The following is a 27,760-nucleotide window of genomic DNA, read 5'->3' as shown; positions in this document are numbered from 1 at the left end:
GATTGAGACCATCCTGGCTAACATGGTGGAACCCCATCTCTACTAAAAAAAAAACCAAAAAATTAGCTGGGCGAGGTGGCGGGCGCCTGTAGTCCCAGCTACTCGGGAGACTGAGGCAGGAGAATGGCGTGAACCTGGGAGGCGGAGCTTGCAGTGAGCCGAGATCACGCCACTGCACTCCAGCCTGGGCGACAGAGCGAGACTCTGTCTCAAAAAAAAAAAAAAAAAAAAAAAAAGAAATTATCTTTTCAAAAAAGAAAATAGTGTGTTATGTTGCCCAACTCTCCCTGCAGTCTGAAATTCTAGACATAGGAGCATCATCATAAACAAGGCAAATCTGCCTCTTTTCTGCTTTATGCTGATCAGACCACATTTTGAGTCTCCAGGTCAGTTCATGTCCAGTCTCACCGTAAGGATAGAGAGCAAAAGCAACAGAAGAAAGCCGCCAGCGGGTGAGGACACTTGAAATCACCTTCTGAGCAACCACAGAAAGAGCACAGATGGGACGGGGCAAGCCAGGAGGGACGCTCTTCCTAGCCACTTGGCTCATCTTTCAGTCAGCTCTCCTTTGAAGATAGCTAGCGGCTTTCTAGTTGTTTTTATGTAATCTTCATTTTCTGTTTCTAATTGTCTTGGTTGGGTTTAAGATACAGGAAAACTCTCTCACATTAGGCTGAACTGTGGAGCTACTTCGACAAGAGTGAGTAATGTGCCATCTTCTGGCCAGATCATGCATTCGCATGACTCTAATGATAGTCTTGTATTGTCTTTAATTGACAACAGGAAGAGCTGAAGACAGACCTGAAAATTAAGGAAGAAAAAGACCTGATGCAGGTGACTCAGGCCACAGCAGTAGCTGCACCTTGCCCCACCAGTGACGGCAGCTCCTCCAGCCCCTCCACCTTCACCTCCTGCTCCACCTGCTGTGCAACACCCTGTCCTGTCCACACCCACCATACCTGCTGCTTCCAAGAGGAAGGGGGAAGAGGAAAAAGACTCAAGCTCCAAGTCCAAGAAGGAGAAAATGATCTCTGCTAAGGACACAAAGCTTTACTGTATCTGTAAAGTGCCTTATGATGAATCTAAGTGGGGTAGATCTTTTTGAGCTCTAGTTTTTTGTCTTGTAAGTTTAGCTATGAAATTGAAAGTTTTGAAGAAAATGAATATTTTGGGAGTGATATAAATGAAAATATTAAATTTAAGAGTAATGTTTCATCTGTGGTCTTGCATGCGATATTCTTACCCTTGACACTAGTGAAGTAAAATTTGCTATTTCACGTGTTTGTGATTATCCTTTGTTACATTCTTTTCTGTCAAAAACAAGCTTTCTGTTGCTCTTTTGCTTTCTCCTCTTCCCTCTGAATTAACTCCAAATCAACGAGTAATTGATGTCTGGAGAAGGAGGTGTGTTACTGTTGCCCAAAATGGAGAGCATCGTTTCTGGGATCTGTTCAAAGCCCTGTGAATACATGAAATCCTGGAAACCATTTGAACATGAATGGTCAGAGGTTTTGAATTTGAGTGGTTCGGTTTCTTAATTGTTCTATTTTAAGCAGTTCTGTTTTTTGTATTAAAATACTGAAACTCAATATTTTGTCAAAGTTTCCACTTTCTTACCAGAGACAAAACCCAGAAAAATACAAAAAATGTTCCTTTTCCCCATTCCTCAAGCATAACATCCAACAATTTGGCAGCTGGAAGCTGTTTTTGACAGTTGTGACTTGTATTTGGTGATAGAAACAAGATTATAGAGGCACTAAACCATAAATGTAGTTTTTTTTGTTTGTTTTGGGTCATTACTATCATTTCACTAAATATTTAGCTTCTACTTTGAACATTAACATGTAGGCCAGCTTTTTAAAGCCACAATTAACCACATTTTTTACAGAACCAAAAAGTTTGTGCTTTAAAAAATGATCATCTAGAATCAATTAATTAGAATTAGGAATGCTTAATGGAATACCTTAAGTGGATACCTAATTGATTCCTGAAATAAAATTGTGGTCTCCTTAATGATGTTCAGGTTGCAACACTGAAGCTGATTTGCTGGTGCTAGCTAAGTGATAATCTGTTTGCAAATGCCAAATGAAAACTCTTTGTTGGTAGCTGGAGCTGTGTGTTGAATGAAACACAAATCAGTTTAGGCATCTTCACTTTTCATTATCTTATCTCTTTGGAAATTATACATAATGTAAACAGTAGAACCCAATTCACTGATTTTTTTTCCTTAGTTTAATACCAGTGTGTCTCAGTTTAAGCAAAATATACTAAATGATTTCTGAAACAGGAGTTTCCTTACTTTTTCAGTTAAAAAGATTTGCCTACAGAATTTCTTTAAATAACAAGTCTTCTTTGGCCTGTTTATAATATTCAGCTCACAGAAATTCATTTCACACACTTCTTTGAAATACCTACATTGCATAAAATGAGGCACACAGGTACATGTGCCCATTCCATCAAGATTGCCTCATTTATTTTGTGGTTATTTTATATTCTTCAGTTTGTCATTATTAACACTTTGGTATGCCAGGTTCATTCACTCCCTATTTTAGTTGAGATGAGTTAGTGTCTCTAAGGAGTGTTTTGTAATCTCTTGTCCCAAACTAGGCTGGTTTGAGAATCCAGTGACAGTGACTAAAAATTGAAATTCAAGTCCTGAACATCCTTCCAGAACACAGCCTATCACCTTGTGGAGATAACACACAAACTACCTCAGAGGACCCCCACCTGTGGCAGTGAAAATCATGTTAGAGTCAGTACAAAAGAAAAAAGTGCTGGGCACCATGGCTCATGCCTGTAATCTCAGTACTTTGGGAGACTGAGGCAGGAAAATCACTTGAGCCCAGGTGTTTGAGACCAGTCTGGGCAACATAGGGAGACCCTGTCTCTACAAAAAATTGGCTCACTCCTATAATCCCAGCACTTTGCGAGGCCTAGGTGGACAGATCACCTGAGGTCAGGATTTCGAGACCAGCCTGGCCAATATGGCGAAACCAAAAATGCAAAAATTAGCCAGATGTGGTGGCACACACCTGTAATCCCTGCAACTTGGGAGGCCAGCAGGAGAATTGCTTAAAGCCAGGAGACAGAGGTTACACTGAACCGAGATCATACCACTGTACTCCAGCCTGGGAGACAGAGCAAGGCTCCATTAAAAAAAAAAAAAAAAAAAGCCGGGCATGGTGGTGCACGCCTGTGGTCCCAGCTACTGGGAAGACTGAGGTGGGAGGATCTTGTGAGCCTGGGAGGTCCAGGCTGCATGAGGCCATGATCCTGCCCCTGCCCTGCAGCCTGGGCTATACAGCAAGACAAAAGAAAAAAGTTAGTGGTAACAGGTTAAGCTACATAACCATATATTTTTCCTTCACATTCATGAAGCAGGTCAATTTGAAGCTTGAGGACGACTTCCATTCCTCTAGGTGAATCTACCAAGAAATGCCTTGGTAGAGCTAAGAGTGCCAATGGTGTCAGCAAGGCCATGGTAATTCTCACTATGACTTTGCCATGGTGTTCCTACACTGTGCCTATCAACACCTTGTAGGCACACTGTATAAGCGTTTCTTACATTTACTTTTCCTTTTGTCATTAGGTCTTTTATTACAGAGGCCACGCTGCACTCCACAATCACACACTTATACAGCTCCGCCTTGCCAAGCAGTGTAGACCCTCACAGATTTGGGATAACTATCCTTGCATCGTTCCCCACTCCATGTCCTCGGTGTTGAACTGAAGCAGCTCCTTCCACGTTCCCTGCCCGTTAGCCAGGCCACTGTCCACATTGTCACAAACATTATATTAACTGAAAAACTGGCCCATGCCTTATTCCATTATGAGAGGTTATTTTTAATTTGATTAAATTCCAATGTTTATTCAGAAAACCTGGTAGAGATTGAATTGCTCTATGTACCTTTCTTAGTTTTCTTCTTCATCTCATATTTTCATCATTTATCTTCTACACCTGGCTGACCTGCCTGTTCCTTGTAGTGTAACTTCTACTTGGTGTTTGCGCGTTGCTTTGTTCTCAAATTTAAATTGTAAGATACATTTTCAAACCTATCTAAGAAATAGCTCTGATATTGAAATGGCTTCTGTGGAATAGGTTTGACAGATGTAAGTCTTTGATTCTTTGGCTTTGGTTTTTGTGCTGTTACAGTTTTACACACATTCATTCACATGAAGACATTACCATCAGTGTGTGGTTCATTTTTCAAATTCCAGTATGTTTTTAAAGACCCATATTTCACTAAGCAGTGTACTTGTTGAAACCGATGTGAGTGACTTTCTTTCCACACGTGATAGAGCATCAGATACTAGAGTTTGCCAGGGGTAGAATGGTTGGATTCAGGAATGTTTAGCTGATTCATTGTAGGAAGTTATCCTGTAAAAAAAGTGAAGCAAGGCAGGGAAGACAGATTTAAGTACCATGCAGCTTAAAATGACAATTACATTGTCATTTTCATTGTGAATACTTTTAGGTTCTATATTGGCTGTGATCTTTGTACTAACTGGTATCATGGAGAATGTGTTGGCATCACAGAAAAGGAGGCTAAGAAAATGGTTGTGTACATCTGTAATGATTGTAAATGGGCACAAGAGGGCAGCAGTGAGGAATTGTTCGGTATCTGCAGAACACCTGCAGTCACAGTGAGTTCTGATAAGGGCATCATATTTAATAATTTAGGAAGCCAAATTGCTCTGACTGGTTACTTATTTATTTTAAAATAAAAAGCAAATTTTTTATACATTTGATATACACTTACATTACAAATTCCTTTTCATTTTTCTTTTTTTCTCTTTTTACCTACCCTTCAAAATGTATCTTGCTTCATGGTGAATGTTTGAGACACAATGGGGAAAATGTGGTTTAATGGTAGATTTGATTCTTCAATATGTAACATAGAAATTAATGAGATTAAAGTAGCCTGAATTGTTTGGATTTTATCAGTGTTTGAAATGGTGATTTATTATAGGTTAGAAAAACACTAATTTGGGTACAAGCTCTGGGACTCTGTTACCAGCTTACAGGGTTTTGAACTCCCATATGGTATAGTACTAGTTGAAAGATTTTTTTTTTTTTTTTTTTGAGATGGAGTCTCGCTCAGTCGCTCAGGCTGGAGTGCAGTGGCGCCATCTCGGCTCACTGCAAGCTCCGCCTCCCGGGTTCACGCCATTCTCCTGCCTCAACCTCCCAAGTAGCTGGGACTACAGGCGCCCACCACCATGCCCAGCTAATTTTTTGCATTTTTAGTAGAGACGGGGTTTCACTGTGTTAGCCAGGATGGTCTCGATCTCCTGACCTCGTGATCTGCCCTCCTCAGCCTCCCAAAGTGCTAGTTGAAAGATTTTTGACTTTGTTTTCAGCTTTAAAATCAATTAAATGTTTCATATTTATCTTTAAATTGGCTCTCCAATATTACAGTGTTCTTATACATTTTTTTTTCACTGCTTGTTCTTAACATCAAAAAATACTAAATTAATGTACTGGAATGTCAATCTAGAAAGTATTAAAACCATAAAACTAAAACTATTTTATATCCCAGGGTTTAGCAAATTTTCAGGTGCATGCTTTATTATAAGTAACATCATCCCATCTGTTTTGAACTCACATTTCTGTTTCGGATCTTGTAGATTTTTTATTGGCCATGATCAGTGTCAGAATTGGTACCATAGGTGCTGCGCTGGCATCTTGCAAAGTGAGGCCGAGCTCATTGATAAGTATGTCTGTCCACAGTGCCAGTCAACAGAGGATGCCATGACAGTGCTCACACCACTAACAGAGAAGGATTATGAGGGGTTGAAGAGGGTTCTCTGTTCCTTACAGGTGAGAACCCCTCTGTGTGCAGCATTTGAAAATGAAATCAGCCAGCATAATTTTGGAAGCATTTCTAGGATTTCAAGTTTCCAATCTTAGAGTGATTATTTACTGACTCTCAGCTAGTCTAGTGAAGTGCTTGACAAACTTCAGTCCTTCCCATACCAGTGTCATGAGCTTTACCATATCCCCACACCACCTCAGCTTATCTAACACTCAGATAATCTAACATGACTCACTTCTTTATACATTTTTTTTAAAAGAAACTTCCTCTCACTCCCATGGATTGAGAAACAGTATGATTAGATAATAGTTATTAGTTTCCTTATGAAAGACAGAAAGGGGGCTGGGCGTGGGGGCTCACGCCTGTAATCCCAGCATTTTGGGACGCTCAGGCAGGCAGATCATGAGGTCAGGAGTTTGAGACCAGACTGCCAACATGGTGAAACCCCATCTCTACTAAAAATACAAAAAATTAGCCGGGTGTGGTGGTGTAAGCCTGTAATCCCAGCTACAAGGGAGGCTGAGGCAGGAGAATCGCTTGAACCTGGGAGGCAGAGGTTGCAGTGAGCCAAGATTGAGCCATGGCACTCCAGTTCGGGTGACAGTGCAAGACTCCATCTCAAAAAAAAAAAAAAAGAAAAACAGGATAGGGATGGTTTGCAGGATTAGCAAGTGATACCAATGTACTGAAAACATAGAAGGCCAGTGTGGCTGCTCACACCTATAATCCCAGCACTTTGGGAGGCCAAGGCAGGAGGATCACTTGAGTCAATTAGTTAGAGATCAATCTGCGCAACAAAATGAGACCCCACCTCTACAATAAATAAAAATAAAAAATTAGGTGGGCATGTTGGCACACACTCGTTTATCCAGCTACTCAGGAGGCTGAGGTGAGAGGATCACTTGAGCACAGGAGGCTACAGTGAGCTATGATCATGACACTCCACTCCAGCCTGGGTGACACAGCAGGACCCTATCTCAAAAAAATGGGGGGAAATAAAAGGATATAGTGCATTGGATTGAAACTTTCTCCTATTGTTATCATAATCACAAGAATTGAAGTAACTAAAAAGGGAATCATAGTCCTAATGTGTGGTTTAATGTTATTTAACATCACATCTCTGCCACCTCATCATTAACCAGCTGTGATAATGACGCCACACTTTGGACCTGTCCCACCTGTTTACAGAAGCAATTGCAATACCAGCATCACTCAGTGACAGCTCATCATGTAGGGCCCAGAATACTGATTTTGAGACTTCTAAGCTTGTGTTCCACCCCCCACACCAAGGTCTTCTGACCAGCTTTTGAGTATCATTATTGTAGAGGAAACTCATCAGGTAATTTATTACTAGAGCAGAAATCACCCAATATAAAGTATTTCATGTATCACATTTAAAACTGACTTTTGGGTTCATTGATGTAGTAACTCAACTGGGAAACTTAAATGGAATTAATGTTTTCACTGACAATAAGAATGCCTACTTTTTCATTATAGGCCCATAAGATGACCTGGCCTTTCCTTGAACCAGTAGATCCCAATGATGCACCAGATTATTGTGATGTTATTAAGGAACCTATGGGTATACATGAGTTGAATTTGAAGTTTTTTCAGAAGTCTCAGTGGATATTTTATTATCCATAAAATTAATACCTTAGAATATTTTTTGGCCGGGCACGGTGGCTCACGCCTGTAATCCCAGCACTTTGGGAGGCCGAGGCGGGCGGAGCACAAGGTCAGGAGATCGAGACCATCCTGGCGAACACAGTGAAATTCCATCTCTACTAAAAATACAAAAAAAAATTAGCCAGGCGTGGTGGCGGGCGCCTGTAGTCCCAGCTTCTTGGGAGGCTGAGGCAGGAGAATGGCGTGAACCTGGGAGGCGACGGAGCTTGCAGTGAGCGGAGATCACGCCACTGCACTCCAGCCTGGGAGACAGAGCAAGACTCCATCTCAAAAGAAAAAAAAAAAAGAATATTTTTAGCAAGGTTGGTGGAGGTATAAATTAATATGGTCACTTTGGAGGGCAAATTGGTAGTATCCATTACAGTTGAATTGTGCATACTCATTTATTTGTCTGTTTGTTTTTTGAGACGGAATCTCACCCTGTTGCCCAGGCTGGAGTGCAGTGGTACGATCTCACCTCAATACAACCTCCACCTCCCAGGTTCAAGTGATTGTCCTGCCTCAGCCTCCCGAGTGTTTGGGACTACAGGCACGTGCGACCACACCCAACTAATTATTGTATTTTTAGTAAAGAAAGGGTTTCACCATATTGGCCAGGCTGGTCTCAAACTGCTGACCTCAGGTGATCCGCCTGCCTCTGCCTCCCAAAGTGCTGGGATTACAGGCATGAGCCACTGCGCCCGGCCCGGCAGTGATCTTCCTTTGAGGAAAAGCCATGGGGTGCTTTCTCTCTTCTGTAGCAAGGAAGATGGTTACTAAGAGGTATTTTAAAGGCAGTTTACCTAAAATAAAAGGGAAAGGCCAGGCAAGCTGGCTCATGCCTGTAATCCCAGTACTTTGGGAAGCCAAGTGGGGAGAATCGCTTGAAGCCAGGAGTTCAAGACCAGCCTGGGCCACAATATGAGACCTTGTCTGTACTACAAATATATATATATATATAAACCAGGCTTGGTGATGAGTGCCTATAGTTCCAGCTACTTGGGAGGCTGAGGCAGGAGAATCACTTGAGTACAGGAGTTTGAGGCTGTAGTGAACTATGATTGAGCCACTCCACCTCAGCCTGGGTGACACAGCAAGACCTTGCCTCTTAAAAAAAAAAAAAAAAACTGAAGCTAGGCGCAGTGGCCTGTAATCCCAGCAGTTTGGGAGGCCGAGGCAGGTGGATCAAAAGGTCAGGAGATCAAAACCATCCTGGCTAACACGGTGAAACCCCATCTCTACTAAAAAATACAAAAAAATTAGCCGAGCATGGTGGCAGGCACCTGTAGTCCCAGCTACTTGGGAGGCTGAGGCAGGAGAATGGAGTGAACCCGGGAGGTGGAGCTTGCAGTGAGCTGAGAACGCGCCACTGTACCCCAGCCTGGGCGGCAAAGCGAGACTCTGTCTCAAAAACAAAACAAAACAAAACAAAAAACAAAAAACAACTGAAGGACAAGCCCAGCTAAAGTATCCAATTTTTATTCTCAGCAAAGGAATTTAAAAATAAATGAATATATAAATATATAAATATATAAATAAATAAATATATATATATGGGCATGGAAGCAAGAAAAGTAGGCAGCAGGGTATAGACCAAAAACCAAAAAACTACAAAATCTGTAAAACTGGGCCAGGCATGATGGCTCATGCCTGTAATCCCAGCACTTTGGGAGGCCGAGGCATGTGGATCACCTGAGGTCAGGAGTTCGAGACCAGCCTGGCCAACATGGCAAAACCCCATCTCTACTAAAAATACAAAAATTAGCCAGGTGTGGTGATGCACACCTGTAATCCCAGCTACTCAGGAGGCTGAGGCATGAGAATCGCTTGAACTTGGGAGGTGGAGGTTGCAGTGTGCCAAGATCACACCACTGCACTCCGGCCTGGCTGACAGTGAGACTCTCAGAAGAAGAAAAAAAATTCCCAACCTTATCAACATAATGAGACCGTGTCTTTACAAAAATTTTAAAAATTAACCAGGCATAGCGGGGTGCACCTGTAGTCCTAGCTACGCAGGAGGCTATGACAGGAAGATCACTTGTGCCTAGGAGTTCAAGGCTGCAGTGAGCTGTGATTACACCACTGCTCTCCAGCCTGAGTGACAGAGTGAGACCCTGTCTCAAAAAAAAAAAAAAAAAAAAAAGACAAGAATAAAATTAAAATGTTCTGAGCTGATATGAGTCACAGGACTTTAAATTCTAGTAGAGTAAATTCATTCACTCAGCAAACGACTATTGAGAACCTGATGCGCGCCAGATACAGGGAATTTAGCAGTGAATAAATTAAAGCCCTTGCACTCTATGAGGGGTGGGTGGAGCAAGGGGTCAGTTGATAAACATTATAAACCAGGTGGATGAATGGAAAAAGCCTCATTCCTACATACATCACTATAAAATTTCCAAACACTAAGAATAAAATAAACTTTTAGATAAAACAGACAATCTATAAAACAAGAATTAGATTGGTGTCAGATTTTTCTGCTACAACATTTAGTGCTAGAAGATTGTGGAAGAATAAATCTAAAAGTTTAACTAAAAATGATTTTCAACCTAGAAGTCTATGTGCAGCCAAACGGTGAAGTGTAGAGTCAGAATAAATACATTTTCAGTCATGTAAGGACTCAGGGCATCCTTTCTTGGCTGGTATTTTTTAAAAGTGTGTGCTATTGGCCAGGCACGAAGTGGCTTATGCCTGTAATCCTAAGCACTTTGGGAGGCGAAGACGGGTGGATCACTTGAGGTCAGCATTTCAAGACCATCCTGGTCAACATGGCAAAAACTCATCTCTACTAAAAATACAAAAATTAGACAGGCATAGTGGCGCAGGCCTGTAGTCCCAGCCACACAGAAGGCTAAGGCATGAGAATCGCTTGAAACCGGGAGGCAGAGGCTGCAGTGAGCCAAGATCACACCACTACACTCTACCCTGGGTGTCAGAGTGAGACTCTGCTCAGAAAAAAAAAAAAAAAAAGTGAGCTATCAAAAATAAGGAAATAAATTTTTTCCTTTTTAATAATATATATTTTTAATTAGGGACGGAGTCTTGCTGTATGACCCAAGCTAGTCTTGAACTCCTGAGCTCAAGTGATCCTCTTGCCAGCCTTGGCCTCCCAAAGTGCTGGGATTACAGCCGTGAGCCACTGCACTGGGCTAGGAATTTTTTTGTTGTTTTGTTTTTTTGAGATAGAGTCTCACTCTGTTGCCCAGGCTGGAGTGCAGTGGTGTGATCTCGCCTCACTGCAACCTTTGCCTCCCTGGTTCAAGCGATTCTCCTGCCTCAGTCTCCCAAGTAGCTGGGATTACAGATGCCCACCATCACGCCCAGCTAATTTTTGTATTTTTAGTAAAGATGGGGTTTTGCCATATTGGCCAAGCCGGTCTCAAGCTGCTGACCTCTCAGGTGATCCTCCTGCCCCGGCCTCCCAAAGTGCTGGGATTACAGACGTGAGCCACCGCACCTGGCCAGAAATTTTTATTTATTTGCGTTCAGAAAACAAGAGGTTCAGGAAAGCAATGAGAATTACTCTGACCCAAAGTGACGTTTGTACAGCAGGCTGTGTGGTAAGCAGTACAAATCCTGGCAGGAGAATGGAGCACTCCCCAGAGGGTCAATAGAGCAAGAAAAGGACTCATACATTAGATCATTTGTTTCATAAGACAGAAAAAGATAAGGCTATGATTAAGCCAAAGAATGTCAGGGATAAAAATGAAAGACAATTAGAAACGCTACTAAAAACAGAAAGTTGATTTTCAACTTTTAGAATCAGCCTACAGACAAAGCATGGAATTTTATAATTTTTGAATTATAGAGAAATAAAACTTGGACTCAGCCAGGTGCGATGGCTCACACCTGTAATCCCGGCACTTTGGGAGGTCGAGGCGGGCGGATCAACTGAGGTCAGGAGTTTGAGACCAGCGTGGCCAACATGGTGAAACCTCGTCTCTACTAAAAGTACAAAAATTATTCAGGCACCTGTAATCCCAGCTACTCGGGAGGCTGAGGCAGGAGAATCCCTTGAACCCGGGAGGCGGAGCTTGCAGTGCGCCGAGATCACACCACTGCATTCCACCCTAGGGACAAGAGCGAGACTCCATCAAAAAAAAAAAACAAAGAAAGAGAGAAAGTGTGACTAAAACTGTGAAACTGGAAGGGAGACCTTCTGGACTTTAATAGAAAAAAGTGTGATTTTAAGACTGCTTTTTATTTTGTTTTGGTATAATTTTTCCCTTTCTTTCTTTCTTTTTTTTTTTTTTTTTATTGGGGCCGGCGTCTCTCTCTGTTGCCCAGACTGGAGTGCAGTGGCGCGATCTCAGCTCACCGTGTTAGCCAGGATGGTCTTGATCTCCTGACCTCGTGATCTGCCTGCCTCCACCTCCCAAAGTGCTGGGATTACAGGCCAGGAGTTCAAGACCGGCCTCGCCAACACAGTGAAACCCCGTCTCTACTAAAAATACAAAAATTAGCTGGGCATGGTGGCAGGCACCTGGCAACCCCCCAGCTATTCAGGAGGCTGAGGCATGAGATTCACTTGAACCCGGGAGGTGGAGTTTGCAGTGAGCTGAGATCATGCCACTGCATTCCAGCCTGGGCAACAGAGCTAGACATCCTCGAAAAAAAAAAAAGAAAGATGATTCTTCTTGACTTTTTGCCTCAGCCGGCATTCCCTGTCCTCTACTGCCTCCCATGTGCACCTCCACACCCACTGCTGTTCTACTGCGTTCAAGTCTCATTAGTCTTTCCTTACAGACCTGATATTGAATGAACACCGTAATGTTTATCCAGAAGGTTTCTAAGAACCTGGCCTGCATGTGTTTGCCAAAGTGTGCATGTTAACTACGTGACCTCCAATATCACGGGTATCACAGCTCTGGCCGTTTTTTGCTTTGTTTCCAGAATTTCCCAGAAACGGACTATTATCTAACCAATCCAAGTCAAACCCTAAGCCTAAGTCTCAGGATTATGTAAAAGTGATTTTTTTTCTTTTGTATTTCTTTTATTTTTCTTTTGTTATTATTTTTTTGAAACTGGGTCTCGCTGTGTTCCCCAGGCAATGACACAGCTCACAGCAGCCTTGACCTCCCGGGCACAAGCCATTCTCCTGTAATCCCAGCACCTTGGGAGGCCAAGGTGGGCAGATCACCTGAGGTCGGGAGTTCGAAACCAGCCTGACCAACATGGAGAAACCCCATCTCTACTAAAAATACAAAGTTAGGCGGGAGTGGTGGCGCATGCTTGCAATCCCACCTACTCTGGAGGCTGAGGCAGGAGAATCGCTGGAACCTGAAGAGGCAGAAGTTGCGGTGAGCTGAGATCGTGCCATTGTATTCCAGCCTGGGCAATAGGAATGAAACTCCGTCTCAAAAGAAAACAAACAAAAAAAAAAGACATCAGCCCGGCACAGTAGTTCATGACTCTAATTCCAGCACTTAGAGAGGCCGAGGCCGGTGGATCACTCGAGGTCAGTAGCTCCAGAGCAGCCTGGCCAACATGGTGAAATTCTGTCTCTACTAAAAATACAAAATTAGCTGGGCATGGTGCTGGGCAGCTACTAGGGAGGGTGAGGCAGAAAACTCACTTGAACCCGGGAGGTGGAGGTTGCAGTGAGCTGAGATCGCACCACTGCACTCCAACCTGGGCAACAGAGCAGGACTCCATCTCAAAAAATAAATAAACCAGAGTTATTTATTTATTTATTTATTTATTTATTTATTTATTTATTTATTGAGACGGAGTTTCACTCATTTCCCAGGCTGGAGTGCAATGGTGCAATCTCAGCTCAATGCAACCTCTGCCTCCCGGGTTCAAGCGATTCTCCTGCCCCACTCCCGAGCAGCTGGGATTACAGGCATTTGCCCCTACACCTGGCTAATTTTTGTATTTTTAGTAGAGACAGAGTTTCACCATGTTAGCCAGGCTGGTCTCGAACTCCTGACCTTGTGATCCACCTGCCTCAGTCTCCCAAAGTGCTGGGATTACAGGCGTGAGACACAGCTCCCGGCCTAGTCTTTTGACATTTAAAAATTCAAATTTGATTTGACTGGCCTGAGTTATGCCTGAGTTAATGTTTTTTATCTTAAAACTAGCTCAGAAGCTCTTCATTAGCTATATACTCTATCATGTAATAATGCATCTGACTCCCAAAAAGCAATTCCAGTAAAATTTATAATAAGTTTGGACAAAACTCATTTTTGGAAAATAGTCTAGAAATCCCTCAGTAGTGCTTTACCATAGAACACTCAGAACCTCTCAACTTCATATTTCCTGACTGCCCCATCATTGGAACAAATAGTAGTATCAGATATCGTAATGTTAGGCTGTTGCTTCTTGGCTCCTGTGATTCCCTAGCATCCCACCCTGGATGTCCTTTATGTGTACAGTGCTACTACTGGGTGCCATGGATGGTGTCAGGACACATTCTGACCTTCCTGGGTGCATCACTGTGAGGCCAATAGGTTGCTCTCTCTCCAGTGAAATTCCTTCCTGTCTCTCTTTAGGCAGTCATCTTCTTCTACGCGTTAGTGGTGCCTCTGTTCACCATGCTTCTTATAAACTGAAGTACAGCCTCTCATGTCTTTGTGGACTCAAGCATAAAATCAATATTTAATTTAGCTAGTGATTAAACCTTTTTAAAACCAACTGAAAAGTGTTTAAAATTCACTTGCTTGTGAGCTGTCATTGGTTAATATTGGTTCCAAGGTTTGGGGAATGAATTTGAGAAAGGCTTTTTCTCAAACTTTCAGGACTCAAAGGCTAAAAAACAAAACAAAAACAAACAAGTGCATCCAAGATCTGATTTCAAGCCAAGATTTATTGCTTTACAAGCAAACATTATACTTGGTCTTATTAGAAAAATGACATCAGATACACCCAGAATACATTTCACATTGGGATAGCTGCCAGTTCCAGCACAAAACACACATTATTAGGAGCAGGCATGAAAATAAACTATATCTTACTTTTTGGTACATCAGGAACACTTTTGCCTGAAGTAAGCCCTTTAGTACTTTTTTTTAATTTATATTTTTAATCCACCCATCTGCACACTGGCCCTTTAGTACTCTGTTTTTGAGACGGAGTTTTGCTCTTGTTGCCCAGGCTGGTGAGACCTCGGCTCACCTCATCCTCTGCCTCCTGGGTTCAAGTGATTCTCCTGCCTCAGCCTCCCTCAGCTGGGATTACAGGCATGTGCCACCACACCCGACTAATTTTTGTATTTTTAGTAGAGACAGGGTTTCTCCATGTTGATCAGGCTGGTCTCCAACTCCTGACCTCAGGTAATCCGCCCGCCTCAGCCTCCCAAAGTGCTGGGATTACAGGTGTGAGCCACCGCGCCCAGTTTGGTACTCTTTAAGCGTAAAATTTTAATACTGGTCCTGGACTTTGACCCTTGTGTTTGATCTAAATGACATTTCATACGTAAATGTCTTTTGACTAGTGTGCTTACTGTTATGTACAGAATTTAAACTGTAATAGTTTGAATATAAAATCTGGTTTGATACATGATATAAAAGTTGTATATTTCAATTCAAGAAAATGTTTTTATGGACTATTTCTACTAAAGAATGTATTAAATTAAAATAATTTAAAAACATGAAGCAGTGGGCCGGGCGCGGTGGCTCAAGCCTGTAATCCCAGCACTTTGGGAGGCCGAGACGGGCAGATCACAAGGTCAGGAGATCGAGACCATCCTGGCTAACCCGGTGAAACCCCGTCTCTACTAAAAAATACAAAAAACTAGCCGGGCGAGGTGGCGGGCGCCTGTAGTCCCAGCTACTCGGGAGGCTGAGGCAGGAGAATGGCGTGGACCCGGGAGGCGGAGCTTGCAGTGAGCTGAGATCCGGCCACTGCACTCCAGCCCGGGCGACAGAGCAAAACTCCGTCTCAAAAAAAAAAAAACAAAAACAAAAACATGAAGCAGTGATCTGTTAACTGGACAGGTCAATTATCTAAGTTGTGTAAATCACTGTCTGGCACAACAGTTGAATAACCTTGACACTGAGCTCAGGAGCAGCCCATTTAAGAAGCATCTTGTAAATAACAAAGTGACACCTTCGAGATTACAGTTGGAACTATGCAAGTCATTCACAGAGTAGCTTTGGGCTCTCTTCTAAAGAAGGACCCATTACATGAAGATAGACCTTTCATGTCTTGTTGCGGATGTCTCTTGTGATCCAGAAATGCCAGGATGGTTGTCTCAAATGCATTAGGTATGAATCGCACCTTCAACTTGTTCTTCCCTTTTTGGGTTAAACCTTTTCACATAGCTGCTGCTTATCCTCAGCAGTTCATCCCCTGGACGGAGGCGGCCTCTCAGGACCTGGAGCAGAGCTGTAGGAAGCTGCCCTCTCTTATGGTAGATGTGGCCCATCACAATATACCTGCTACGTGGACAAATAACCAGAACATTAATTCATAGTGTCTTTTAAATGCCATGAAACAGAAAATGTAAAGCCTTTAAGAAATGCCTAAGCTGCAATCTACTATCTTGTTGCACAAGTTGAAACTGATAGTCTACAGGCAAGGTGGTAACAGTCTAGCCACCTTTAGAAGATAACCAACCCAACCAGGACGGTGTGGTGGCTCACGCCTTTAATCCCAGTACTTTGGGAGGCCAAGGCAGGCAGATTACTTGAGGTCAGGAGTTTGAGACCAACCTAGCCAACATGGTGAAACCCCATGTGTACTAAAAATACAAAAATTAGCACAGGGTGGGGGTGAAGGGAAAGCAATATGTAACCAGCCCACATTACAGAACAAAGGTACTTATCACAATGGTATCAGGATTTCCCAGAGCACATGCCTAGAAAGATGTGGGAGTGGGGCTGGGCGCAGTGGCTCAGCCTGTAATCCCAGCACTTTGGGAAGCCAAGGTGGGTGGATTGCCTGAGGTCAAGAGTTCGAAACCAGCCGGGCCAACATGGTGAAACCCCGTCTCCACTAAAAATACAAAAACTAGACGGGCGTGGTGGAGCATGCTTGTAATCCCAGCTACTTGGGAGGCTGAGGGCAAGAGAATGGCTTGAACCTGGGAGACGGAGGTTGCAGTGAGCTGAGATGGCGCCACTGCACTCCAGTCTGGGCAACAGAGCGAGACTCTGTCTCCAAACAGCAACAACAACAACAACAACAAACAAACAGATGTGGGAGTGGGTATTCCCCCCTACCAACCTTCCACACACTCCCTCCAAAAAGAAGCTTTTCTAAACTCAGTTCTGTACAGTCCCTTCAGGCAATGGTGTTTGGTGGTCGTTCACTCCATTTGTCAACAACTATTTATTGACAGCCAGTTTTGTGCCAACAGCTGCTGTTCTCACCCTTGGAGGTGGGGCTGACGGTGCATTAATCACAGAGTAGTGGAAATAATACCTGTCATCTAAATCCTATTCATGTCACAATACTGGCCCCCATCACTCCCCAAAAAAGGCTGGGCGACCGACGTTACAAACGGTGGTATAAAGTACATATGCAGCGTCATTCAGCTCAGTTTCAATACCAGGTTTAAACTCCGGACACGACTTATTGCAGCTGGAGAAGTCCAGGGCTAACATTTGAATTCGGAAGAAGAAGCCGTCCGGGGTGAGTGAAGTACAGGCGGTTCATCTGGTACAGCCCGTCCCGATCCACCGGCAGGGTGACCAGCCGAATGCCCGCGCCCACTACGTCCACGTCGTGCACGATCCCGTTCACCGCTGCTTCGAAAAAAAAGTTTGGAGAAGAGCACTACCCCCAGTTCCTCTCCCAGTCCCCGAGCGTTGGTTTATAGCAACAGCGAAACGGCCCGCACGGGTCGGGCGCCCTGGGATCTCGCGTGCAGGATTCTCCGGGACTCGGAAAGGCTCGCGGGGAGGCGGCGCGGCGGCCGGGCTCACCGAATTCGCTCTTGCAGAACGCCTCGCGCCAGTCCTTGTCTGGCCGGCAGGCGCCCGAGCAGGGCTCGGCGCCAGGCTTTGCGTCCCTCCGCGGCTGAAGCCGAAGCTGAGACTGAGGCTCGGCGACGGCGCGCGGCCGATTGGGGTGGGCAGGGCCACCGGGGCCCTCGGCGGCGCGCGCGGGCGGCCAAGCGGCAGGGGAGCGTAGGGCCTGTGAGCGCGCGCGTCTCGGCGCGACCTCCGATGGGAGCCTGCGGCGCGGCGACGCGCGGTTCTCGGCTTGCGCCAGGCGCGTACCTGTGGACGCGTGTGCTGCCTCACGGAAGCTGGCCTGGTTGTCCGCAGGCGGCGGGGGCTTTGGCGCCGCGGGTCTGGCCAGGCGCGGGCGGCGAGGGCGGTCTCCGCGTGGCCGCCGCGAGGCCTCGGGGAGCGTCTGCGCGCGGGGCCCCTGTGTGTCTTGCGCACTCGCGCAGCCGCGGGAGTCCGACTTCCTGATGTGCGGCGGCAAGGCTGTGGGGAGAGAAGAGGAGAGGCTGGGAGGCCGCCTGGCAGGAGAAGCAGTGAGGGGAGACGGTCGGGGTAAGCCGAGGAGGCCGAGAAGAGAGAAGAGGGAAGGGAGAAGGGAGAAGACGGGAGGCGGGGAGGCCAGTAGTGGGGCAGGGACGCTTCAGAAGAAGGACTCTGGGAGGGGGAGAGGAGATAGGGGACAAGGGAGGCTTCGCAGGCACCTGCAAGTGGAGAGATGGGAGGGAGGCCCAGAGGCCTGAAAGTGAAGGAGTGAGAACCCGGACGCAGCCTCGCAGCCAAACGGGCACGCGCTTCCCAGACCCCAAAGGAAGAAGGATATGAGGGTCTTGCCCTCTTCAGATTATAGCTTTTAAAATTACAATCCCCTGCCACTGAACGTGTCTGACAACACTGGTTAGATAACAAACTTGTTTACCCTTCCTTTAATATGTACGTGTATGTGTGTACATATATATATTATATATATAAGCATCCGCCTCTTTGCTGTTTATAGTTTGTAGAGAAAGTACCAAGAGCAAACCCCAGGGGGAAAGGTCTCATATGACAGGTTCTTCTAATTGTTTAAACGTCCCTGACAACAGAACTATGTGGTTTTCCCATCCATGCTTACACTGTCATCTCGGTCCCTGCAGAATCGAGCGTTTGTGAGTGGATTTTTATCTGGCTTCTTGGACACCACTTACTGGTAAACCACAGCTAAGCAAGGTTTTAAAAGCTTGGCTGGGAGACAGAGGCCCCTGGTTAAGTATAAAAGCACACATCGCTTACATTTTTTTCCCTTTAGATGGTGGAGGAAAGACTCCTAAATGGTATGGCATGAAAACAAATTTTTTAAATTATTGATGATTTCCCCTAGTTCTGCAGACAGGTTGGTGAGTAAACTTCAGCCAGCTTGGAAGCTGGGCAACTTTCCATTGCAGGTTACACAGTATCACCTCCTTGCTTGTTTGGCTCCCAGTGCCCTCCAAACAGGCAAGAACCGCAAGAACTCGACTTTATTTTTCTCTCCCCTTGCATTAAAGAGCTAGATCTGCCTTTTTGCAGCTCTGGCAACACTTCACTTAAAGTGACTGGTCTTGCCAAATCGATAATCTGCTTTAAAATCAGCTTTCACCCAGCAATAATAGCTGGTTAGAGTTCATGTTTTTGCAAAGAGGTTGCTTGTGACTCATTATGTTGTTAAACGGTTGCGCCATCCACAGCTAAATAAAGTTCTGTTGGATATCCAATTCCTGACTGTCAACTGTTGACCTCACAACTGCTTGCCCATTGATATCACCATCTGTTGTCATGGGAAAGATTATCTGATATTTGGGTTAAATGCCACTGAAGTCATTCAGTTTCCATATGGAAAAATAACCCAGAGTAAATTGCCCTGTGAGGTACAGAAGCTGTTTTTCCCAGAGATAGAGAAGCCGACAGAACATCCAAATAAAAGCAAAACAAAAACACGATCCCCAGACAACCCTTCATTTCTTCATGGGCAGAGTAACTTAATTTCATTTCGTGCATGAAGTACAAGTGTGTGCGTGTGCCGGGCGCAGTGGCTGACGCCTGTAATCCCAGCACTTTGGGAGGCTGAGGCGGGCGGATCACGAGGTTAGGAGATCGAGACCATCCTGGCTAACATGGTGAACCGCCGTCTCTACTAAAAATAGAAAAGATTAGCCGGGCGTGGTGGCAGGCGCCTGTAGTCTCAGTTACTCGGGTGGCTGTGGCAGGAGAATGGCGTGAACCCGGGAGGCGGAGCTTGCAGTGAGCCGAGATGGCGCCACTGCACTCCTGCCTGGGCGACAGAGCAAGACTCCGTCTCAAAAAGAAAAAAAAAAAAAAAAACCTTGTGCGTGTTAAACCCCGGTTCAAGTGTCCCAAGGCTGTGCGCTGGGGCTGCGGGGAGAGCAGAGAAGTGCCCGGGGCTGCCGGATTTCGGCCCGACTTCCCTCAAGCCTTCCCCAGCGCCCCCCTCAGCCCTTGCTCACCCAGCCGAGCGGGGCGGACCCCGCAGCGTCCTGCGAGCCCGGGCAGGACACGGCTCCCGAAAGGCGCGCCACGACCCCTTTTGACACTTTCCCTCCTCTGTGATGGAGCAACTACTTAACATGCAAAGTTTGCCCCAGCCTGCCCGGCTCGCTGGGGATCATTTCAGTAGCTGAATTGGCTTCTTTCCAAAAAGGCTGCCAAGACACACAAAATCTTGGGGACACACTTTGCTCCTTCCTAAGACAAACGCAGACCCGGGGTGTCCTCTCTTGCGAACTCTGACACCGCCCCACCCCGCCCCCTATCCTGCGTTTCACTGCGCCCCCTCCCCAGCTCCCCCTCAGATCCCCGCTCCGCTCCCAGGCCTCCGCACTACACCCATCTTACTTTTTCTCTCCACCGGGGCTTCGGGGGATGATCCGACGATCAAACAGAGGAGCCAGAAAGCTCTAGCTGTCATTTTTGCAGAGTTCCCAGTCTCTAAAAGTGAGCCTGGGCTTTTGCTTGCTTTCTCTCCCCCAACCCCTTCTTCACACCCCACCCCCGTTCAGGCTAATGAGGGGCAGCCTTTGGGGAAATGGGAATCACTGGCTGAGCAGACCATTGGAACAAAACCGAGCCACAGGGATTTCTCCCTCTTCCTTCCTGAGGGGGACGAGCACATGGTCTCGCAAAGGTGCCCCCGAGAATGTCTGTCCTGTGATCTGCGGGCGAGGATAACATCACAGACTAAACTTTAAACCTGTGTGCGTTTGCGCTCTGCTGTCGGGGCAGCAGAGGGTGGGGTGACAAGTGCGGAGAATAAGGGTGTTTGGGAACTGAGGGACTGAGTCAGGGAGAAGGAGTGACGGAAGCTTTTTTCTAGATTAGGTCAACAACAAATAGGAAAATCTTGCTTCAGGCAGCGTGGGTTTGTGGAAGGGAGGAGATTCCAGATGACAGAGAATGTATCCTGGAATGTGTGTGTTAGGCAGTTTCTGGGGAAACCAAGTCACTGCTTCCTAAGTTAGTAAAACTGTTTCATTATATATGACAACTCACTGTAACCTCCGCCTCCCGGGGTTCAAGCGATTCTCGTGCCTCGGCCTCCCAGGTAGCTGGGATTACAGGCATACACCACCACGCCAGGCTTATTTTTGTATTTTTAGCAGAGATGGGGTTTCACTGTGTTGGCCGGGCTGGTCTCAAACTCCTGACCTCAAGTGATCCACCCGCCTTGGCCTTCCAAAGTGCAGGGATTACAGGCATGAGCCACCACGGCCGGCCCAGAGGTCTAATTATTAATCAGAAGGTTGCCTGTTGAGGTCGGGCATGGTGGCTCATGCCTGTAATCCCACTACTTTGGGAGCCGGAGACAGGAGGATCTCTCGAGCTCAGGAGTTCAAGACCAGCCTGAGCAACATGGAGAGACCGGGTCTCTACAAAAAATACAAAAATTAGCCAGGCATGGTGGCTCACGCCTGTAGTTCCAGCCACTTGGAGGCTGAGGTGGGAGGATGGCTTGAGCCTAGGCGGTGGAGGTTGCAATGAGCTGAGATCGTGCCACTGCACTCCAGCCTGGGTGACAGAGACCCTGTCTCAAAAACAAACAAACAAAAAAAAAGAAGGAGGAGGATGAGGAAGAGGAGAAGAAAAAAAAAGAAAAGAAGTTTGTCTGTTGAGCATTAAATCAAATAAGAGAAATTTGCTGTTGAATATCAAATTGCAGCTGAAGGAGGTGGGCTAAGCTTCCCTCATTCAGGTGTTGGAGGAGTGAATTATTTTCTCCCTCCAAAAGAGTAAACCTCTGCAGCCACTGCAAAGCTTGAGTACACCAGAGTCAGATAAACACTAGTAAGTTCATGCCCTCGGGCCCTGTTTATAGATGTCCTCAGATCCCCTTCTTTCACATGCTCTTTCTTTAAGTCAAGTGGAATGAAATTCACTAGGCTTAAGATTTCTCAGTTACAACCACATCTCTGACATACCTTCTTAAGATTACGTTCAGCCGGGCGCGGTGGCTCAAGCCTGTAATCCCAGCACTTTGGGAGGCCGAGACGGGCGGATCACGAGGTCAGGAGATCGAGACCATCCTGGTCTACACGGTGAAACCCCGTCTCTACTAAAAATACAAAAAACTAGCCGGGCGAGGTTGGCGGCGCCTGTAGTCCCAGCTACTCAGGAGGCTGAGGCAGGAGAATGGCGTGAACCCGGGAGGCGGAGCTTGCAGTGAGCTGAGATCCGGCCACTGCACTCCAGCCTGGGTGACAGAGCGAGACTCCGTCTCAAAAAAAAAAAAAAAAAAAAAAGATTACGTTCAGATCACTCAGATCCTACTAGGGGTGTTCCCAAAACTCTTCTGTTGCAGGAATGTTGAGAATGCCCTGACACCCACACCCTGAAATGTAGAGGCAGGGAGCAGGCTGGATGGCTCCCAGGGGCTCCCAGAGGCTCCTGGGGTGGCACCAGCTGGAAGAACTCACCAGAGTCCAGTGCTGGGTCTTGGGCAGTGTCTGGCTGGCAGCCTGAGAAATCACACTAACGGTGGAAGGTACAGAGTTCCAAGAGACTGATCTATGTAGCCAGAATGCCAGTTTATTAATTTACAATGAGAAATCAACTCAGAAATGCAAACTCATGTCAGCCTGGGTAGCATTCTCTTTCTATAAACAATCCACACAGGAAGCCAAGTTATCCTCAGGGTACTTGGTAATATAAAGCAGAGCTCGGGGAGTTTGTCACCTGATTGGAATGTTTAACAGTATTGGTTTCTCACAGCCTAATGTGTTCTTTACAATAGGTGTGTACACCTGTCAGGAGGAAGAACCCAAGAGACCAACTGGCAACTTCCTTGATAATTTCTGGTATTTTGAGTGTATGTTTCTGCTTAGCAAATATTTATTGAGCATCTACTGTGTGTTGTATAATAAAGAATTTGTAGGCCAGGTGCAGTGGTTCATACATGTAATCCTGGCACTTTGGGAGGCTGAGGTGAGCGGATCACTTGAACTCAATAATTCAAGACCAGCCTGGTCTCTACAAAAAATAAAAATAAAAAATAGCCACCTGAGGTGGTAATTCTAGAGAATTTGAATTATCTCGAATGACTCACAGAACTCAGGATAGCATTTTACCTACAATGAGTTGTATTATTCTTTTGTTGGTTCATTATTTTATGTTTATCTTATTTTAATAGAGATGGGGGGAGCCAGATGCAGTGGCTCACACCAGTAATCCCAGCACTTTGGGAAACTGAGACAGGCAGATCACTTGAGGTCAGGAGTCCAAGACCAGCCTGGCTAACCTGGTGAAAACCTATCTCTTTGTGTGTGTGTGTGTGTGTGTGTGTGTGTGTGTGTGTGTTTGAGACAGTTTCACTCTTGTTGCCCAGTCTGGAGTGCAATGACACAATCTCAGCTCACTGCAACCTCCACCTCCCAGGTTCAAGCAGTTCTCCTGCCTCAGCCTCCCAATAGCTGGGATTACAGGCATGCACCACCACAACCTTCTAATATTGTATTTTTAGTAGAGATGGGGTTTCTCCACGTTGGTCAGGCTGGTCTCGAACTCCCGACCTCAGGTGATCTGCCCAGCTCAACCTCCCAAAGTGCTGGAGTTACAGGTGTGAGCCACTGTACTCAGTCAGTTTTTTTATTTTTTTTATTTGAGACAGAGTCTGGCTCTGTCACCCAGGCTGGAGTACAGTGGTGTGATCTCAGCTCACTGCAATCTCCACCTCCTGGGTTCAATAGATTCTCCTGTCTCAGCCTCTCAAGTAGCTGGGATTATAGGCACACACCACCACACCTGGCTAATTTTTGTACTTTTAGTAGAGATGGGGTTTCACCATGTTGGACATGCTGGTCTCAAACTCCTGGGCACAAGTAATCTGCCCGCCTCGGCCTCCCAAAGTTCTGGGATTACAGGCATGAGCCACCACACCCGGCCCCATTTTATCTTCTATCTCTACCATTATTTATTTGTTTGTTTGTTTATTGAGACAGGGTCTCACTGTTGCTTAGGGTGGAGTGCAGTGGCAAAACTCGATCAAGATTCACTGTGGCCTTGATCTCCCAGGACTCAGGTGATTCTCCCACCTTCGCCTCCAGAGTAGCTGGGACTACAGGTACCCGCCACCAAACCCAGCTAACTTTTGTATTTTTTGTAGAGATGGGGTTTCACCATGTTGGCCAGACTGGTCTGCAACTCCTGGGCTCAAGCTATCTAACCTCCTCGGTCTCCCAAAGTGCTGGGATTACAGGCATAAACTACAACACCCGGATTTCCTTCTTACTCTAGGAGACATTCTGGAATTTATACATCATCACTGATTTCATTTTCAGTGCCATCAATTCTGCCTTTTGCTCTGTCCAATAAGGATCTTCCTTTCTTTCTGTCTTTTTTTTTTTTTTTTTTTTTGAGACGGAGTTTCACTCTTGTTGCCCAGGTTGGAATGCAATGGCTCGATCTTGGCTCACCACAACCTCTGCCTCCCAGTTCAAGCGATTCTCCTGCCTCAGCCTCCCAAGTAGCTGGGATTACAGGCATGGACCACCATGCCTGGCTAATTTTGTATTTTTAGTAGAGATAGTAGAGATGGGGTTTCTCCTTGTTGATCAGGCTAGTCTTGAACTTCTGACCTCAGGTGATCGATCTGCCCACCTTGGCCCCTCAAAGTGCTGCGATTACAAGCATGAGCCACTGCGCCCAGCTGATCTTCCTGCCTTTCTCCCCTCCCCTCTTCTTCTTTTTATTTTTTTATTTTTTATTTTTATTAATAGAGATGAGATTTTGTCATGTTGTCCAGACTGGTCTCAAACTCCTGGGTTCAAGCTATCTGCCCGCTTCAGCTTCCCAAAGTTGTGGGATTAAGGGGATGAGTCACCGCACCTGGCCCCAATAAGGATTTAAAAGCTCAGGAATTATTAGTTACCTTCCTTTTTTGTTCATCCTGTTGTTTGTTCATTTCAGTCTATTCCCTTCTTATAATTTCCTTCTTCACAAGGACTATTCTTGTACTTTTGTGAGAATGCCTGTTTGTTAAAATTGTCTTTGTCAGATGTGGTGGCTCACACCTGTAATCCCAGCACTTCAGGAGGCTGAGACAGGTGGATCACCTGAGGTCAGGAGTTTGAGAGGCCCAGGGCAGTGGCTCATGCCTGTAATGCCAGGACTTTGGGAGGGCAAGGTGGGTGGATCACTTGAGGCCAGGAGTTCGAGACCAGCCTGGGCAATATGATGAAACCCCACCTCTACTAAAAATGCAAAAATTAACCAGGCATGATGGTGCTTGCCTGCAGTCCCAGCTGCTCAGGAGGCTGAGACAGGAGAATTGCTTGAACTCGGGAGGCGGAGGTTGCAGTGAGCTCAGATGGCCCCACTGTACTCCAGTCTGGGCGACAGAGCAAGACCCTGTCTCAAAATATAATAATAATAATTGTCCTTGAGACTTTTTCTCAACATTATTCGAGGTATGCGCTGCACATTTTTAAGGGGAAAATATTTTACTTTTATTATTAAATATTTAAAAAGTTATGGAGAATAATGTAATGAATACCTGCATAAGTATAACCCAGTTTTATCAGATCTTAATGTTTTCCCATACTTATTTCTTTTTCTTTCTTTCTTTCTTTTTTTAGTGGTTAAAAAATTACAAATATAGCCAGGCGCCGTGGCTCAGGCCTGTAATCCTAGCACTTTGGGAGACCGAGGAGGGCAGATCACCTCCCATCAGGAGTTCGAGACCAGCCTGACTAACATGGAGAAATCCCATCTCTACTAAAAATATGAAAAATTAGCCGGGCGCGGTGGCTCAAAACTGTAATCCCAGCACTTTGGGAGGCTGAGACAGGCGGATCACGAGGTCAGGAGATTGAGACCATCCTGGCTAACATGGTAAAACCCCGTCTCTACTAAAAAATACAAAAAAACTAGCCGGGCGAGGTGGCAGGCGCCTGTAGTCCCAGCTACTCGGGAGGCTGAGGCAGGAGAATGGCGTAAACCCAGGAGGCGGAGCTTGCAGTGAGTTGAGATCTGGCCACTGCACTCCAGCCCGGGCGACAGAGCGAGACTCCGTCTCAAAAAAAAAAAAAAATGAAAAATTAGCTGGGTGTGGTGGTGCATGCCTGTAATGCCAGCTACTCAGGAGGCTGAGGCAGGAGAATCACTTAAACCCAGGAGGTGGAGGTTGCAGTGAGCTGAGATTGTGCCATTGCACTCCAGCCTGGGCAACAGAGCAAGACTCTGTCTCAAGAGAAAAAAAAAATTATAAATATAGTTTGTAGTAACCATCCTCCAAACAGCCAGTCCCCAATGGCCCCCACTTTCTGGTATTCACATCCCATGTAGTCTCCTCTACCCTGTAGCAGTGCTGGTCTGGGAGACTGACAGCATATGGAAGAAGTGATAAGATACACTTCTAATATTAGGTTACAGAAAGACTAAACTCTTTTTTCAAAAAAATTTTTTATTTCCATAGATTATTGGGGAACAGCTGGTGTTTGGTTACATGAGTAAGTTCTTTAGTGGTGATTTGTGAAATTTTGATGCAGCTGTCACCCAAGCAATATAGACTCTGCATCCAATTCATAGTCTTTTATCCCTCACCCCTTTCCCATCCTTCCCCCCGATTCCCCAAAGTCCATTGTGTCATTCTTATGCCTTTGCATCCTCCTAGCTTAGATCCCACTTATGAGTGAGAACGTATGATGTTTGGTTTTCCATTCCTGAGTTACTTCACTGAGAATAATAGTCTCCATAGAGGGGGCGCAGTGGTTCAGGCCTGTAATCCCAGCACTTTGGGAGGCCGAGGTGGGCAGATCACCTGAGGTCAAGAGTTTGAGACCAGCCTGACCAACAGGGAGAAACTCTGTCTCTACTAAAAATACAAAATTAGCCGGGTGTGGTGTCGCATGCCTGTAATCCCAGCTACTTGGGAGGCTGAGGCAGGAGAATGGCTTGAATCTGGGAGGCGGAGGTTGTGGTGAGCGGAGATCCTGCCATTGCACTCCAGCCTGGGGAACAAGAGTGAAACTCCATCCCAAAAAAAGAGAATAATAGGCAAGGTGAAGTGGCTTATGCCTGTAATCCCAGCACTTTGGGAGGCCAAGGTGGGCGGATTACGATGTCTGGAGATCGAGACCATCCCGGCTAACATGGTGAAACCCCATCTCTACTAAAAAAAAAATTAGCTGGGCATGGTGGTGGGCGCCTGTAGTCCCAGCTACTCAGGATGCTGAGGCAGGAGAACGGTGTGAACCCAGGAGGTGGAGCTTGCAGTGAACCAAGATTGCGCCACTGCACTCCAGCCTGGGCAACACAGCGAGACTCCATCTAAAAAATAAACAAACAAATAAATAAAAGAATAATAGTATCCAATCCCATCCAGGTTGCTGCAAATGCCATTAACTGATTCCTTTTTATGACTGCATCGTATTCCACTGTCTATCTATACCACAGTTTCTTTAGCCACTCATTGATTGATGGGCATTTGGGCTGGTTCCACATTTTTACAATTGTGGATGGTGCTACTATAAACATGCCTGTGCAAGAATCTTTTTCATATAATGACTTAGAAAGACTGAACTCTTACCTGGGGTGTGTGTGTTCTCTCTCTTTGAGTTCATTCACTCTAGCTATGTGGGGAGGACATTCAAGCAGTCTATGGAGAAGTCCATGTAGCAAGCCAATGAAGTCTTCAACCAATATTCAGTAAGGAACTGCAGCTTGCCAACAACCAATGAGTGACCTTGAATGCATATTTTCTCCCAGTTGAGTCTTCAGATAAGAGTGCAGCCCCAGGCCACTGCTTGACTGAAACATCCCGAGAGACCTGAGCAGAACCATCCAGCTGAGTCCCTCCCAGATTCCTGGCCCACAGAAAGTGTGACATAATAAATGTTTTTTATTTTAAGCTGCTAAACG

General features: G+C 45.7%; 1 protein-coding gene across 1 annotated transcript; it reads left to right on the top strand.

The window, feature by feature from the left end:
- The first annotated feature begins 440 nt into the window (after positions 1-440).
- LOC111529269 lies at positions 441-27,760 on the top strand. The gene is made up of 9 exons (XM_023196161.3): positions 441-1,086; positions 4,476-4,634; positions 5,614-5,821; positions 7,314-7,398; positions 15,746-15,834; positions 17,043-17,316; positions 17,468-17,929; positions 22,638-22,712; positions 27,608-27,760. Exons 1-9 carry the CDS (start codon positions 1,025-1,027, stop codon positions 27,670-27,672), a joined length of 1,479 nt encoding a protein of 492 aa, XP_023051929.2. The 5' UTR covers positions 441-1,024; the 3' UTR covers positions 27,673-27,760.

The sequence above is a fragment of the Piliocolobus tephrosceles genome, chromosome 16, assembly GCF_002776525.5.
Source record: "Piliocolobus tephrosceles isolate RC106 chromosome 16, ASM277652v3, whole genome shotgun sequence".
Lineage (NCBI taxonomy): Eukaryota > Metazoa > Chordata > Mammalia > Primates > Cercopithecidae > Piliocolobus > Piliocolobus tephrosceles.
Note: the sequence above shows the minus strand (reverse complement) of the source record. Positions and strands in the feature narration are given on the sequence as shown.

Excerpts from the sequence above, each read along its gene's own strand:
- LOC111529269 (XM_023196161.3), top strand. The coding sequence starts at position 1,025 with ATGATCTCTGCTAAGGACACAAAGCTTTACTGTATCTGTAAAGTGCCT. Across the intron at positions 1,087-4,475 it reads GTGCCTTATGATGAATCTAA|GTTCTATATTGGCTGTGATC; the intron begins GTGGGGTAGATC and ends GAATACTTTTAG. Across the intron at positions 17,930-22,637 it reads AGTGAGGGGAGACGGTCGGG|GTGTGTACACCTGTCAGGAG; the intron begins GTAAGCCGAGGA and ends TCTTTACAATAG.